Source organism: Eptatretus burgeri, chromosome 6 (assembly GCF_056783735.1).
Source record: "Eptatretus burgeri isolate ZD-2024b chromosome 6, Ebu_testis_v1, whole genome shotgun sequence".
Taxonomy (NCBI): Eukaryota; Metazoa; Chordata; class Myxini; order Myxiniformes; family Myxinidae; genus Eptatretus; species Eptatretus burgeri.
In genome coordinates this window covers 82,955,374-82,968,471 of record NC_140966.1, presented here as the reverse complement: position 1 = coordinate 82,968,471, position 13,098 = coordinate 82,955,374, and the positions used below count along the sequence as shown (strand labels likewise).

Below are 13,098 nucleotides of genomic sequence, written 5' to 3'. Positions count from 1 at the left end.
TCTCAGTTCTCTGAGAGAAAAGATGTCAAACAAATCAAGTTGTTGTTTGTATGGCAGGATACAATGGCCTGCAAAAATATTCACCTCCTACCAATCATGCCACATTTAGATGAATTACGAATGATGTGGAAACAATTTTTCCAAATGAACTTTTTTATTCATAACTGAAGACATCAATCTAAACACTGTTATAGTTGAAGGAGGTTACATGTCAGGAATACCTGCAAACAACATGTACAAATCAAAATTCATTGGTTGCTGAAGTATTCAACCCTCAAGTCGGTACTTGTTGGAAGCACCTTTTTCAGCAATGACTGCTGTGAGTATTTTTGGGTAAATCTCCACCAGATTTGCACAGTGAGACGGTGAAATATTTTCCCATTCTTCACGTAAAAATTTATCTCGTTCTGCCAAATTTGATTGTGATTGTCGATGGACTGCAATCTTCAAGTCTCACCATAAATATTCAAGTCGGGACTTTGACTGTGCCACTCAAGAACATTTATTTTCTTTTTCAGCCACTCCAGTGTGGCTTCAGCTTTGTGCATTGGATCATTGTTCTGCTTAAATGTGAATCTCCTACTCGGTTTCAGATTCATGGCTGACTCAAGCAGGTTTTTGACAGTGATTCTCTTGTACTTTGCGCCATCCATTGTCCCTTCTGTCCTGACAAGCTTGCAAGTCCCTGCTGATGAAAAACAGCCCCCAAAACATAATGGTTGGTGTTGACTGGGTGCTGTGCAATGTTCGGCTTGCGCCAGATGTAACACTGAATTTCAACCAGAGTTAAATTTTTGTCTCGTATCACCACAAAACTTTCCTCCACGTGCCTGCAGTATCATTCACAAACTCCATACAAGCTTTTGGATGTGTTTTTTTTCTTTCAGTAATGGCTTCTTTCTTGCCACCTGTCCATAGACGCCAAGTTTGTGAAGGGAACGGGATACCGTTGATTTATGATCACCGACCCCCATCTCGGATGTAGAGCCTTGCAGATCTTTCAAAGTCATTGTTGGATACACAGTGACATCCCAAAACAGTTTCCTGCTTGCCTGGCTGTGGAGTTTGGATTGGCAACCTGATCTGGATAGTGTCTGGGTGGTATAATGTCTTCCACTTCTTAATGATGAAATTCACCATACTCAAAGGGTTAATGAGTGAGTGAAATCTTCTTAAAGCCTCTCCTGAATGGTGCTTCTCCACCACTTTGTGTCTGACTTCTTTGGAAAGCTCTCTGGTCTTCATAGTAGAGTTCCCACAATAGGGTCCCGTGACCGTTTTTCCAGGACCAAGGTTTGAAGGTTGATTTTAGTCAATTTGAGGGTGCTGATTAAAATGAGCTGGGGTGAACCTCGTGAAAATGTGGGCAAACTCAGCCAGATGCGAAAATTCAAAATGGCCGCCATGCTACTTCCAGTATATCAAAAATTGCATATCTTTGGTTCTACCTGTCCGATTTTTATGATTTTTGGGTCAAAATATATGTTTTGAAGGTCAAGGATGTCATATATTACCATTCCAGATTGTTATATTTAAGGGTTAAGTCACAAAATATGAAAAAAAACTTTTCGGGGGCCAAATCCAAGATTGTCGTCGAGTAACATCTGGAAAATAGTAAAAAAATCAGTTTTCTTCTCATAATATTATTGGCAGTGAATCTTTTCAAGCAAGTAAATGTTTGTTTATATGTGGGAGTGCACAACAAATTGAGACAAGAAGAGAAGGACGCAATCATTGTCTTTATTTTCAGAACATGATGTGTACATAATATCAATTTCTCAACTTTTACACTGTTCAGGTAGGTTATACCATTCTTTTGTATGTCCCTCCTGTACTTTATGTAGAACAGTAATATGATGAAAGAATATCAACATTCCTTCATTTTGTCTGTAGAGCAACAGTGTTTCAATGGAAAAATGAAATGAAACTGCAGCTGATGATTTTGTCTTTCCGTTTGATAGCAAGGGTGCCCTCCAGTTGATGTGCAACATATGCAGAAAGAATCACTACATCTGTGTCCTCGGCATCAATCACGACTTTCTCCATTTTTCCTGATTTTCGGATTTGCGAATAGATGAAGAACAGCATTGTGTCCGCCTCAATGTGACTGCATTCAAATTCTTCCATCCTTTCTCCAGAGGAGATGTTCCAACAATTTTGCCTGATGGAGTACACAAAGTCAATTTCTCTATGATTCTTTACAAGCTTGGTGAACTCATCCTTTAGAAACTTTTGCAGTCTTTGTTTGTTTCCCTGATTGCTGAACAGCACCTGGAAGTTCTTTGTGGCAGGAAACCTATCTGATGTTTTCATGGACACATTTCTGGACCCATCTCTATATGCTGTCGTGGATTTACGACGCTCATGCTCACTGTCTTTGATGGAATTTTCCACACCATAGGCATCTTTTACAAAAACAATCTGGCATGCAAGCCATCTTACAAAGACATCTTAGTAAGACTTACTCAGAAGACTAAGACTTACTAAGACATCATCCTTGGTCAAAAATTTCAACGGATTCGTCATCAGCATGAAAAATGGCCATAAAAAAACACTCCTTTTAACGGGACAACAGAGAAAAAGTCGATGTGTGCCCAACCCTAATATTACATGCCCTAGTAAGCCATAATTATCAAATTTTACCTGAAAAGTGGGTAAATTTGGTGGCCATTTTGAATTTTTGCATTTTACCAACCTAAGACATCATCCTATGTCAAAAAGTTCAACGGATTCGTGATCAGCGTGAAATTTGGCCATAAAAGACACTCCTTTCAAAAAAAGTATGGTTGTATGCCCAACCCTACTTAAAACTCCTTAGATAAATGTGAGAGCTTCATCTTTTAAGTTACACACTGATTACATACAGCTGAAACCTATTACACTTATTATTTTTAAACTTTCAAACAAATAATTTGCTCCTGAAGTGATTTACGGTTAATTCGGGAAAGGGTTTGAATACTTATGCAACTGAGAATCATCTGATTTTTCTCTGTTCATCTAACATTCACATTTTATCTGCATTTTTAAAGCTTCATCACTTTGGAGTAGTTTGTGAAGACTCGATATATTAAATTTGATTTGAAAGCATCATGAAATAAGCTCAGGTGGCATCAGAATGTGAAACTTTGTAGGGGGGGTGAATAATTTTGTCAGCCACTGTATGTGGATATGCGATGCAACGGATGGCACGCTTCATGACATGCTCGAGTTCATCTTTCTGAGCAGTAGGTAGTCTAGATCCCCAGACAGATGATCGAAACTCGAATAGTGAGCGAATGTGTACTCTATAGATGGTAACCAGATCACCAACGCTCGTTCCACTTTTCTGAAGGACACTTGGTATGTACAACTGCTGAGCAACACAACATTCCACTTTAGGTCCGCTTGTATGACTGTTCCAAGAAGTAACAATGAGCTTGCACTCTCCAGACAGGTATTATTAACACACAAAGTGTACTTTCAGAAGGGGATTCTTCAAAAAGTGTTCTGCATCGTTGACCATCACAACAAATATGATGGGGCTCAACTTCATCCCTTGTGGAACTCCACATGTGAGATTTAACAAGTTGGACATTTTCTCTTGATAATAAACAGTTTGAGAGGAAACTATCGACTGTTGGCAGAATGGCTGCATCCACACTGAGCCGAATAAGCTTTTCAATAGCCGTGGTGTGATTAGTAAAGTCAAATACCTTTGTAAAATCGACCGTACATAGATTCACATATCGACCTTGCTTGTCAATATAACGATGGATGACCGAGCATGCTCACGAGATAATGGTTGATGGAGCTCCCTCTCACGTCTCCATATTAGGAATGGTCGATGTGGGGTCTGAGATCTGCCATTAGCCATTCAGAAAGAATGCTCTCAAACATCCTCGCAAAAACGGAAGTAACAGATTGGTCGAAGCTGATTGTATTAATTTACTTTAGCAATCTTTGGTATGACACAAGCAGAGGCATTCCTCCATTTCTCTGGAAAACAGCCGATCTGCAAGCCTTTATTGAAAATCTTTATAAGAGATTTAGACACTTCCAAAGCAAACTCTTCAATAAGGCGAGTGTGGATATCGCTAGGATGGTCCGCTTCTGACGCATTGAGGTGTTTAAGACGAGCGTACACTTTGTGTCCTTGAATCATTGGTGGAGGTGAAGGAGTGGGAAGATATGCAGGTAAAACTGATACGTTCTAGGAGATAATTCAGTGTAGATTCTCGCAAAATATGAATTCAATTCATTGTATTGGTGACTTGAAGAGATGTCTTATTGTTTAAGAACTTAACGGATTGCTTTTTAATGCCAATTACGTTCTGTACTGAATGTGTCGGTGCCATTTTCCTGGTTCAGATTGTTTCGACATTCAATTGTATTTTTATTATAAGTAGACTTTGTACGTTTTTTTGCACATCATCCACCAGTTCAAAATTTCTCACATGCCAGCTTCTCATCGTTTGATGCTTCACTCGTGTTATGTCACGCCTTTTGTTTGACATTTACACATTCTCATCCACAAGCTTAAGCAACCATGCTTCCTTCAACTTGATTGCATTACTTTTAACAACTTCATTCCCTGTGCACAAGAAGCGAAAAGTGGGGTTAAGCAATTGGTTCACATCTTCTTGTCTGTTTGTCTACCTGTCAGTCTTTCTTTCTCCAAACGTTGTTTTATAATTGAGGAACAACTTTATTTCAATTGAATGTTATATTTTGAACATGAATCGGAGAACAAAGCTGCAGTTGAGCAGTACTTTATCTCTGAGTTCGTCCCGATCGTGCATACGCTGAGAGAGCTGAGATTCTTTTTTTACCCTTTATGCCTGCCTGGCAGTCAAACAAAATTGAAAATTATTCCAAACAGGAAACTTCCTGTTTGTATGAACATCATAAAGGACACAAACAACAGGTACGAATAACTAATGTGAAGTGTAAGATAAGGTGATGTAAAAGACTGCATGAACGACGATAAACTTCTGGAAGTTTTTTTTTTTCTTCTACAACCTTTAAAATCTTTATTTTATTTCAATTGAATTATACACTTCAACACTGTAGAACACAAATCATCTTTTCAGCACTTTCAAAACCCCTTTAGCAGTACTTGGACAAAATATTATGACATTTTACGTCATCACTACCAATCAAATTTGTTGCTCAAAGACCCCACCAATGTCCTTGTTTCTCAAGACTGCATGGGGTGAAGTGTTCTATGAGCTCTTTAGTTTGTATGCCTAGTTGTTAATTGGTTATAATCATACTCGCAGGGACCCAATGAAATTCTACGTAATGTAAAATTTGACTTCAAGACCTCAACTCTAACCCCCCCCACCCCTCCTCCTCTCTCCCTCCCTCCACCCCCACTGTCTCCTCTACCCCACCCCTATCCTCCTCTACCTCCCACTCTCTTCTCTCCCCATCCTCCCCTCTCTCCTTCCCCCCCCAATCCCTCACTCTCTCCCCTCCCTCCTCTCCACTCCCCCTCCTCGCTGCCGGGAAGAGCTTTCAAAGGGGTCCAATATAGTATTTCAAAAACAAAATGTTAAGTCAAAATATACAAGGTCCGAACCCTGATAAAATGATTTTTAATATGTGAATTGGATCATTGTACTTTGGTGTTATTTCTTGATCAAATTATAAATACGTAATTACAAACTTTTTTTCCCTCTCTTTAGGCAGTTAATAAATGTAAAGTAAATCCAAATGACATCCATTTGCATGTGGTAAGTCATTGATCTCATTGGACCAATGATTGTACTGCCCATCATTTAATCAGAACCATTTACTTAAGGTTTTATTTTCTGTGTAATGTTTCTGTCTATAAGAATGTAAGGTGTGGGCTGTGGGGGGTGGGCAGAGGGGTAGGGGGCTACAAATTGTGAGAGAGAGTAGGTGAGAGAGCTACAAATTAGTCATTTGCATTTTTTGACTCTAACTTTCCCTCAACACTCATTATTCTTTTTTGTGCTGATATATAGGAGCCAAGAAGAGGAGTAAGAGGACGTGGAGGAAGTCGCAGAGGATCACGGTTACCGGTAGGGGCAGGGTTAGGCCCCCCGACATATGAAGCCATTTCCTCTGGTTACCGTGTTCTTGGATGGAGTAGTGGCCAAAAGGTGTATGCCTGTGAGGACTGTGGCTATCACACACCACGTCGAGGCCGCATGTTCACGGTAAATAAAACAAAAACTGTGCTTCTCTCGATTTTCTTTCTTTGCAACCTTTACCTTTTCATTAGTTTCTTAAACTCGCATGAGTTTCCTTGTTGCGATTATATCATGCTCTTACTTCCAGTCCTTCAAGACTCAAACCCATCACCACCTCATTGTTTGTCCTCTACCCATTCCCGATAACTTTTACTCTTGCTCACCCCTTACCCATTGTACTTCTGCCACCCTTTTTCTCATACTCTGGTGTGTGAGTTTTGTCAACCTGCTCTCCTCTGCCCCTCTGTCAGTCTGTTAACTTGCTATCCTCTCTTGTTCAGCTCTTCTATAATCCTTGACTTTTGGAGAGAAAATAAATATGCCCAGCTTCTCCAAACAATCCTTAATTCAAAATTTGTTTGTGTTGTTCAATTACATGGTGTTGTGTCATATCATATTCCATTGGACCCAGCAGACAAGGATCTGGAACCTAAACTGGTAAAAACAGGAATGCAGTCAAAAAGTTAACCTTCCAGACACAGCTTTCCTTATGGTCCATGGTAACCAAATTAATGGAGAATGTCTGAAGAGTGAAGTATTAAAATGGATCTTCCAGAGTTAGTTGCAGTCCGTGAAGGTCACATAACCACTCGCTGCTGAAAGCAGTGTCAGCATCAGTCAACCATCATGGCTTTAGAAGCATTTTTAACAATGCAGCTCACACATCCTTCCCCACTATGTAGGGAATTTATCTATGGGCATGTTTCTGGCTCATTGGGTTTCATCTCTTAAAGTATCAACTCAAATATGACCACTTCCCAAAATTCCACTAGATGAAGCCATTGTCGCCGGTCAGCAGTGCCATATTGACAATGCCATTGATTGGCCTGGGACTCAGAAGCATCTGGAAAAGGAGCATACTTGCGGCAGCAGGACAGGGAAGGTGAAGAGACAAAGTGCAATTGTGTGTTCATTTCACAAAGACATTGGTGTTGTAGGCCTGAGACAGAGTAGCTGGGTGAGAGAGCATTTGGAGCTTCAAGAGTGCTGCAGAGCAAGGAACTAGTTTGGATCACTTGTTTGGCAGCACCTGTGATCAGAGTTTTGTCTCTTCTGTGCTCCTGGGCTTTCTCCATACGGACAGGTTAATTCTCCTCAAAATATGAACTGGTTAATTCCCTCAGAATTGGTGTATTTTAGATTTCCCCCTCCCAACGGAAGCGGTGCTATGCCATCCATATTATAAGGGCCACATGGTCTCAAAGACCCTTGCGCCTCCGGCGGCTAAAGGTCGAAAAGGTTCCTGCATAAAACCGTAAATTTTGTATGAATCGGCGTCTCAGACACATGGTCGTGGCAAATATGCCTGACAAGATTGGTCGAGCTTGACACTGCAAATACACCTGACGACAAGGCCCTCAGCGATCCACTTTTAAAGCGCTTTAGCATGAACCCAATCTGCCTGTCTAAAGCCGCTGTAACACCTTGACATTTTAGCCAGCGTATGGCAACGTATCAAAATGTATGTAAAATGCTGGCGTATGCTGAACTAATGTTTTTTTTCAGTTTTTGGCGTAATCATAACGAGTTGGATGTATGCATAACGTATTAGTAACGTACACAGAACGTTTCGATAACAATCAGATAACTTATACCAACGAATGCTTCGCGTGTTGTTGACATTCACAACGTATGCCCAACAATACTCTAACGTATGTATAGCGTGCGGCAGCGTATCGCCGATGATCACGTAGCGTAGCCTATTAAAAGGCTGCCACTCGACGATTCAAATCATAACCGCATTAGACATCAAAGTGTCAAGCCGCTATCACACCTTGACGTTTTAGCCAGCGTATGCCGACGTATGAAAAATTTGCCGAATACGCTGGCACACGTCGAATACGTTATGGGTAAGTTTTGTATACGTTAAGAGCACGCTGAAGCACGCTGGCATATGTCGTACGTCGACAAATTTTAAGCATGCTGAAAATTTTTCGACGTATGCCAGCGTATGACACACACGTTCCGCATACGCTGGCCATAAGTTGTAGGCACGTTATGCGATCGTTGACACACGTCGACACACGTTACTTGTAAGTTACTCATAAGTCGAAACACGTCGAGGTAATGTTTAGCATACTCGAAACTTATTTCTAACCTATGAGTAACGTGCTTTGAACCTATGAGTAAGGTGCTTTGAACCTATGTGTAACGTATCTCCAACGCATATTGACGTATGTAGATGTATTTGACTTCTTCCGGACGACCACAGAACTTACTGAACGTGTTACTAACTTACAGCTACCGTATAATGGCGTATTGGCAGCGTTTCGGAGAATTGGTATATTAAAATGGGCTTCACACAGGAGGAACCCGTCAGTGTTCCAGACTCCATGGTTTTTTTTTTTTTTTTCTTCGGCATGACGGTGATGTTGACACTTCGATTTCTAGTGCGGTTATGATTTAAATCGTTGAGCGTCAGCCTATTAATTATATTATATTATATTATATTATATTATATTATATTATAACACACTAGAAATCGAAGTGTCAACATCACCGTCATGCCGAAGAAAAACAAAACAAAACAAAACAAAAAAAAAAACCATGGAGTCTGGAACACTGACGCTAAACATTACCTCTACGTGTTTCGACTTATGAGTAACTTACAAGTAACGTGTGTCAACGATCGCGTAACGTGCCTACAACACGTTACTCATGGGTTAGAAATAAGTTTCAGGTATGCTAAACATTACCTTGACATGTTTCGACTTATGAGTAACTTACAAGTAACGTGTGTCGACGTGTGTCAACGATCGCATAACGTGCCTACAACTTATGGCCAGCGTATGCGGAACGTGTGAGTCATACGCTGGCATACGTCGAAAAATTTTGAGCATGTTAAAATTTGTCGACGTGCTCGGCGTACTACGACGTATGCCAGCGTGCTTCAGCGTGCTCTTAACGTATACAAAACTTACCCATAACATATTCGACGTGTGCCAGTGTTTTAGACAAACTTTTCATACGTCAGCATACGCTGGCTAAATTGTCAAGGTGTGACAGCGGCTTAACAGGTTAACTTACGAACTCACTCCATGTTATGAAGCCCACTCCTAATGACAACACAAGAGTTCAACAAACAAGGATTTATTACAACAAAATTGGAGGGGTGGATGGAAGGAAAAAAGAGCATATCCACACTGTGGCGATCACCAACTGTAAGAAATTTGTGAATTAATAAACCAGAGCACCCTCTGAACCAGGTTGACTTAAACAATTATGGCCTTATTCACTCACTTGGGGCACATGGGACAGAGTGAGAAGACAAGTTAGAGAGAAAGGGAAACCTACTCTGTGTGCAATAATCGCATGCACGGCATGGGTCTTTTCTCGGGGTGTACAGTGGATTGGTCCTTGGCTGACTCTGTGGCACCTTACGTGCCAGTCCTATCATGTTGCAAGCTCACCACAAAGCACAGGAATCCAGGCTGGAGAAGCACCACGAAGTGGGCATGTACGGAGAAGCAGCAGGGGCAGTAACCGACCACATGCAGCAGGGAGGGACCTAGGAGCAAGCACCATCCACACAGACCAACTATGCGCACCACACACCAACACTGTGTATGCCTTTTGTAATGTCCTGCAGCATGTATTCAAACCCTTGTAGTGCATTCCCATGGGCAGGCGTGGCCTGTTAGACGATAATTGATGGCTGCGCTGATTGGCGAGCAAGCTGGGGAAATTACAAACGCAGAGTGTCCATTGGCCTTGAATATGCCAGATGTCCATGCATGTTCACATCCCCAGCACATTGTGACCTTTGACACAGTTATGCTATATTGTTAAGCTGTGGTGTGCATCGCTGTGGGTAATGGATGTTTAGACATAGAACATACAATGGGGAAATGTTGAAGAATTTAGGGAAGGGGGAAAAATGGGGCTTAAACATGAAAACTGTGGCTGGGAAAAGGAGTGCTCTCCAAACACGTGCTAGCCACATCTATCTATAATTCCAACAGTGTGTGTGTGTGTGTGTGTGTGTGTGTGTGTGTGTGTGTGTGTGTGTGTGTGTGTGTGTGTGTGTGTGTGTGTGTGTGTGTGTGTGTGTGTGTGTGTGTGTCTGCGACTGCAGTTTCTCGACGACCACCAGTCCGATCGGATTGAAACTTGCCAGGAATATTGCCAGGGCCCTGCGGATGTGCCTTTTCAAGGTTTGATATCAATCGAACGAGCGGTTCCCAAGTTACGGCCATTTATCTGTCAACCAATGACAGGACACGGTGCTCTGACCACGAATGACGTCATAATTAATGTTTATTTTATTTTTTTTAATTTTTTTTTGCACGATTAACGTCACAATTCTTCATTTGGTATGACGTCACAATCGACGCTGGGGACCTGAGTATGTGCCTTTTCAAGGTTTGATATCAATCGGACAAGCAGTTCCCAAGTTACGGCCATTTATCTGTCAACCAATAACAAGACACGGTGCTATGACGTCATGCATGACGTCACAATTAATGTTTATTTATTTAATTTTTTTTTTTTTTTTGAATACATTTGTGAATACATTTACAGAGAGAGGGGTAAGAGAGGAGGGGGAGAGAGGAGGGGGAGAGAGGAGGGGGGAGAGAAGAGGGTGAGAGAGGGGTGAGAGGGGAGGGAGAGAGGGAGGTGAGAGAGAGGGGGCATCACAATTCAAGAGAGGGGGAGAGAGAGGAGGGGGCGAGAGAGGGGGTGAAAGTGGGGGCGAGAGAGGAGGGGGAGAGAGGAGGGGCGAGATTAGGGGGGAGTGAGGGGGGGCGAGAGAGAGGGGGCGTCACAATTCTTCTTTGTTTGATATGATGTCACAATTGACACTGGGGACCTGAGTATGTTTCCCAGGTGTTTCCCAAGTTATGGCCATTTATGATACGGTTGGTCCGATCTAATTGAAAAAATGCCCCAATGCAGTCGTCGTTTATGAGAGCGAAGGAACGAAGCTGCACATACTGGCATGCCTCACCCACGAGAGAGGGTACTGGCACGAGAGAGGGGAGAGAGGAGGGGGGAAAGAGGGGGCCTCAACCCATGTGAACATTCCATACGGGCATGCACTACTTCCGGATAGTGATGACTTACTGTATTCTAATAATTTCTCGATTTTTTACGCGCATTTATAGATAAACACAATGCCCCAATCCAGTCGTCGTTTACGAGAGCGAAGGAACGGCCTGTGTGTTTGTTTGAAAGTTTTTTTTTTTTGCACATACGGCCATGCACGTACGGCCACACACGTACGGGCACGCGAGAGCGAAGGAACGGCCTGTGTGGTTGTTGTTTCTGGCACGCGGTTTGAAAGTTTTTGTATTTATTTTTGCATGTACGGCCACACACGTATGGGCACGCACCTACGGGCCCACACCTACGGGCCCACAATAGTCTCATTAATTACAGGAATTGCATAACACTTATTCTAACATGTATTATGAAAGAACTATTCTAAACTACATCCCATTTTACCCCGAGACGAGATCTGTAAAAATATACATCCACAGAGAGAATTAGGGTCCTCCAATCACACCCCTGGGACTGCCTTTGATGGAGCTTGAACCCCCTGGGACTGCCTTTTTCTGCTTAAAACTTCCCGTTCACACTACCAGTCCAACCATCAGTGTTCAACTCATTCTTTCCTGCATGGAGGTAAAGCAAACACACCAACAAACAAACGGACACTTCTTAAATTGTAGTATGACTCGCAAATACCCGCATAAATTCCACATACTGTAAAATGGGACTTCAACAATATTATGCAAGGAGCAGTTAAATATCATGTGAATTTAATAGTCTACCTACAGATAGTGGACATAAAATGGAAACACCAATGTAAAGTCACTTAATAGGGCGTTGGGCCACGTGCGGCCAGTATGGACTGTATGTGCTGTGGTATAGAGTCCACCAGCGTCTGGAATTCTTCAGGAGGGATGGGGCACCATTCTTCCACGAGAAAGTCAATCAACTCACACCTGTTTAACAGAGGTGGAAAACGCTGTCTCAGGTGTTGTTCCAGAATATCCCATAAATGCTCAATTGGATTCAGAGATGATGACTGAGAAGGCCATAACATATGGATAACATCAGTGTCATGCTCATCAAATAATTGGGCAACCACACATCCTTAGTGGATGGGGGCATTGGGGTGGTGTCTCCTCTTGCAGCCATGCTGGTCATAATTATAGGCAACTAGACCTGTGTGGCATTTTTATACATGACCCAAAGCATGCTGCTTTATTATTTGTTTAATCAACCCACGGGCCACACCTGTGTGGAAGCCGTTGCTTAGTGTACCTCATTTACCCAGGTGTTTCCATACTTTGGAACTTATGCTCATTTCCCCTCATTCTTTTGGTTGCTGCTCTTCAGTGTCAGGTTTCTTACCAAGATCACTTTGTTCTCATTTACAAACACTCTCATTATGTAATCTATGTTCATGTTTTTTTATTTTCTCACTTCATCAATCCCAACATACTCATGTTTTGTTTCGTATTATTTAATATCCTTTATTATTTTATTTTTTTCCAAAAATATTATTATTTTTCACTCCCAATTTCCCAAACCACCTCCATCATAATCTGTTTATTATGACCTTTTCAACCCAAACTTTTAATCCCATAAAATCGCAGCATAGAGAAAGGCATCACCATCCTGTCCCTGATGGAGCTCTGTTGGAAAAGGTCATGAGTGGGGAGTCCTCTCATTCTTCTCAGATGTTGCAATCTCCACCTCTGAGGTATGACTTATTTTCTAGTGGTATTTAAAAGTTTATCAGTGAATTGGATAGTACAGTTAACGCCGGTCCACGTCCCGTCATGTAGTTTGTGTCTTTTCATTCAGTTATTTTGCAGCAGCTGACTATTATCTTATGACATCCTTCATACACACCTGAATTGTAATCATCATCACAAGTTTCCTTTGCAAT

The 13,098-nt window shown here is 41.8% G+C and overlaps 1 protein-coding gene across 1 annotated transcript in view; it reads left to right on the top strand.

Annotated features, from left to right (window-relative positions):
- LOC147025189 (uncharacterized) overlaps positions 1 to 12,791 on the top strand; it is a 71,316-nt gene extending 58,525 nt beyond the window's left edge. The window contains exons 3-4 of the mRNA XM_085885877.1: positions 5,970 to 6,164; positions 11,678 to 12,791. Coding sequence (XP_085742003.1) covers positions 5,970 to 6,164; positions 11,678 to 11,731 — 249 coding nt within the window. The 3' untranslated portion in view covers positions 11,732 to 12,791. The remainder of the gene's footprint in view (positions 1 to 5,969; positions 6,165 to 11,677) is intronic.
- Positions 12,792 to 13,098: the final 307 nt, after the last annotated feature.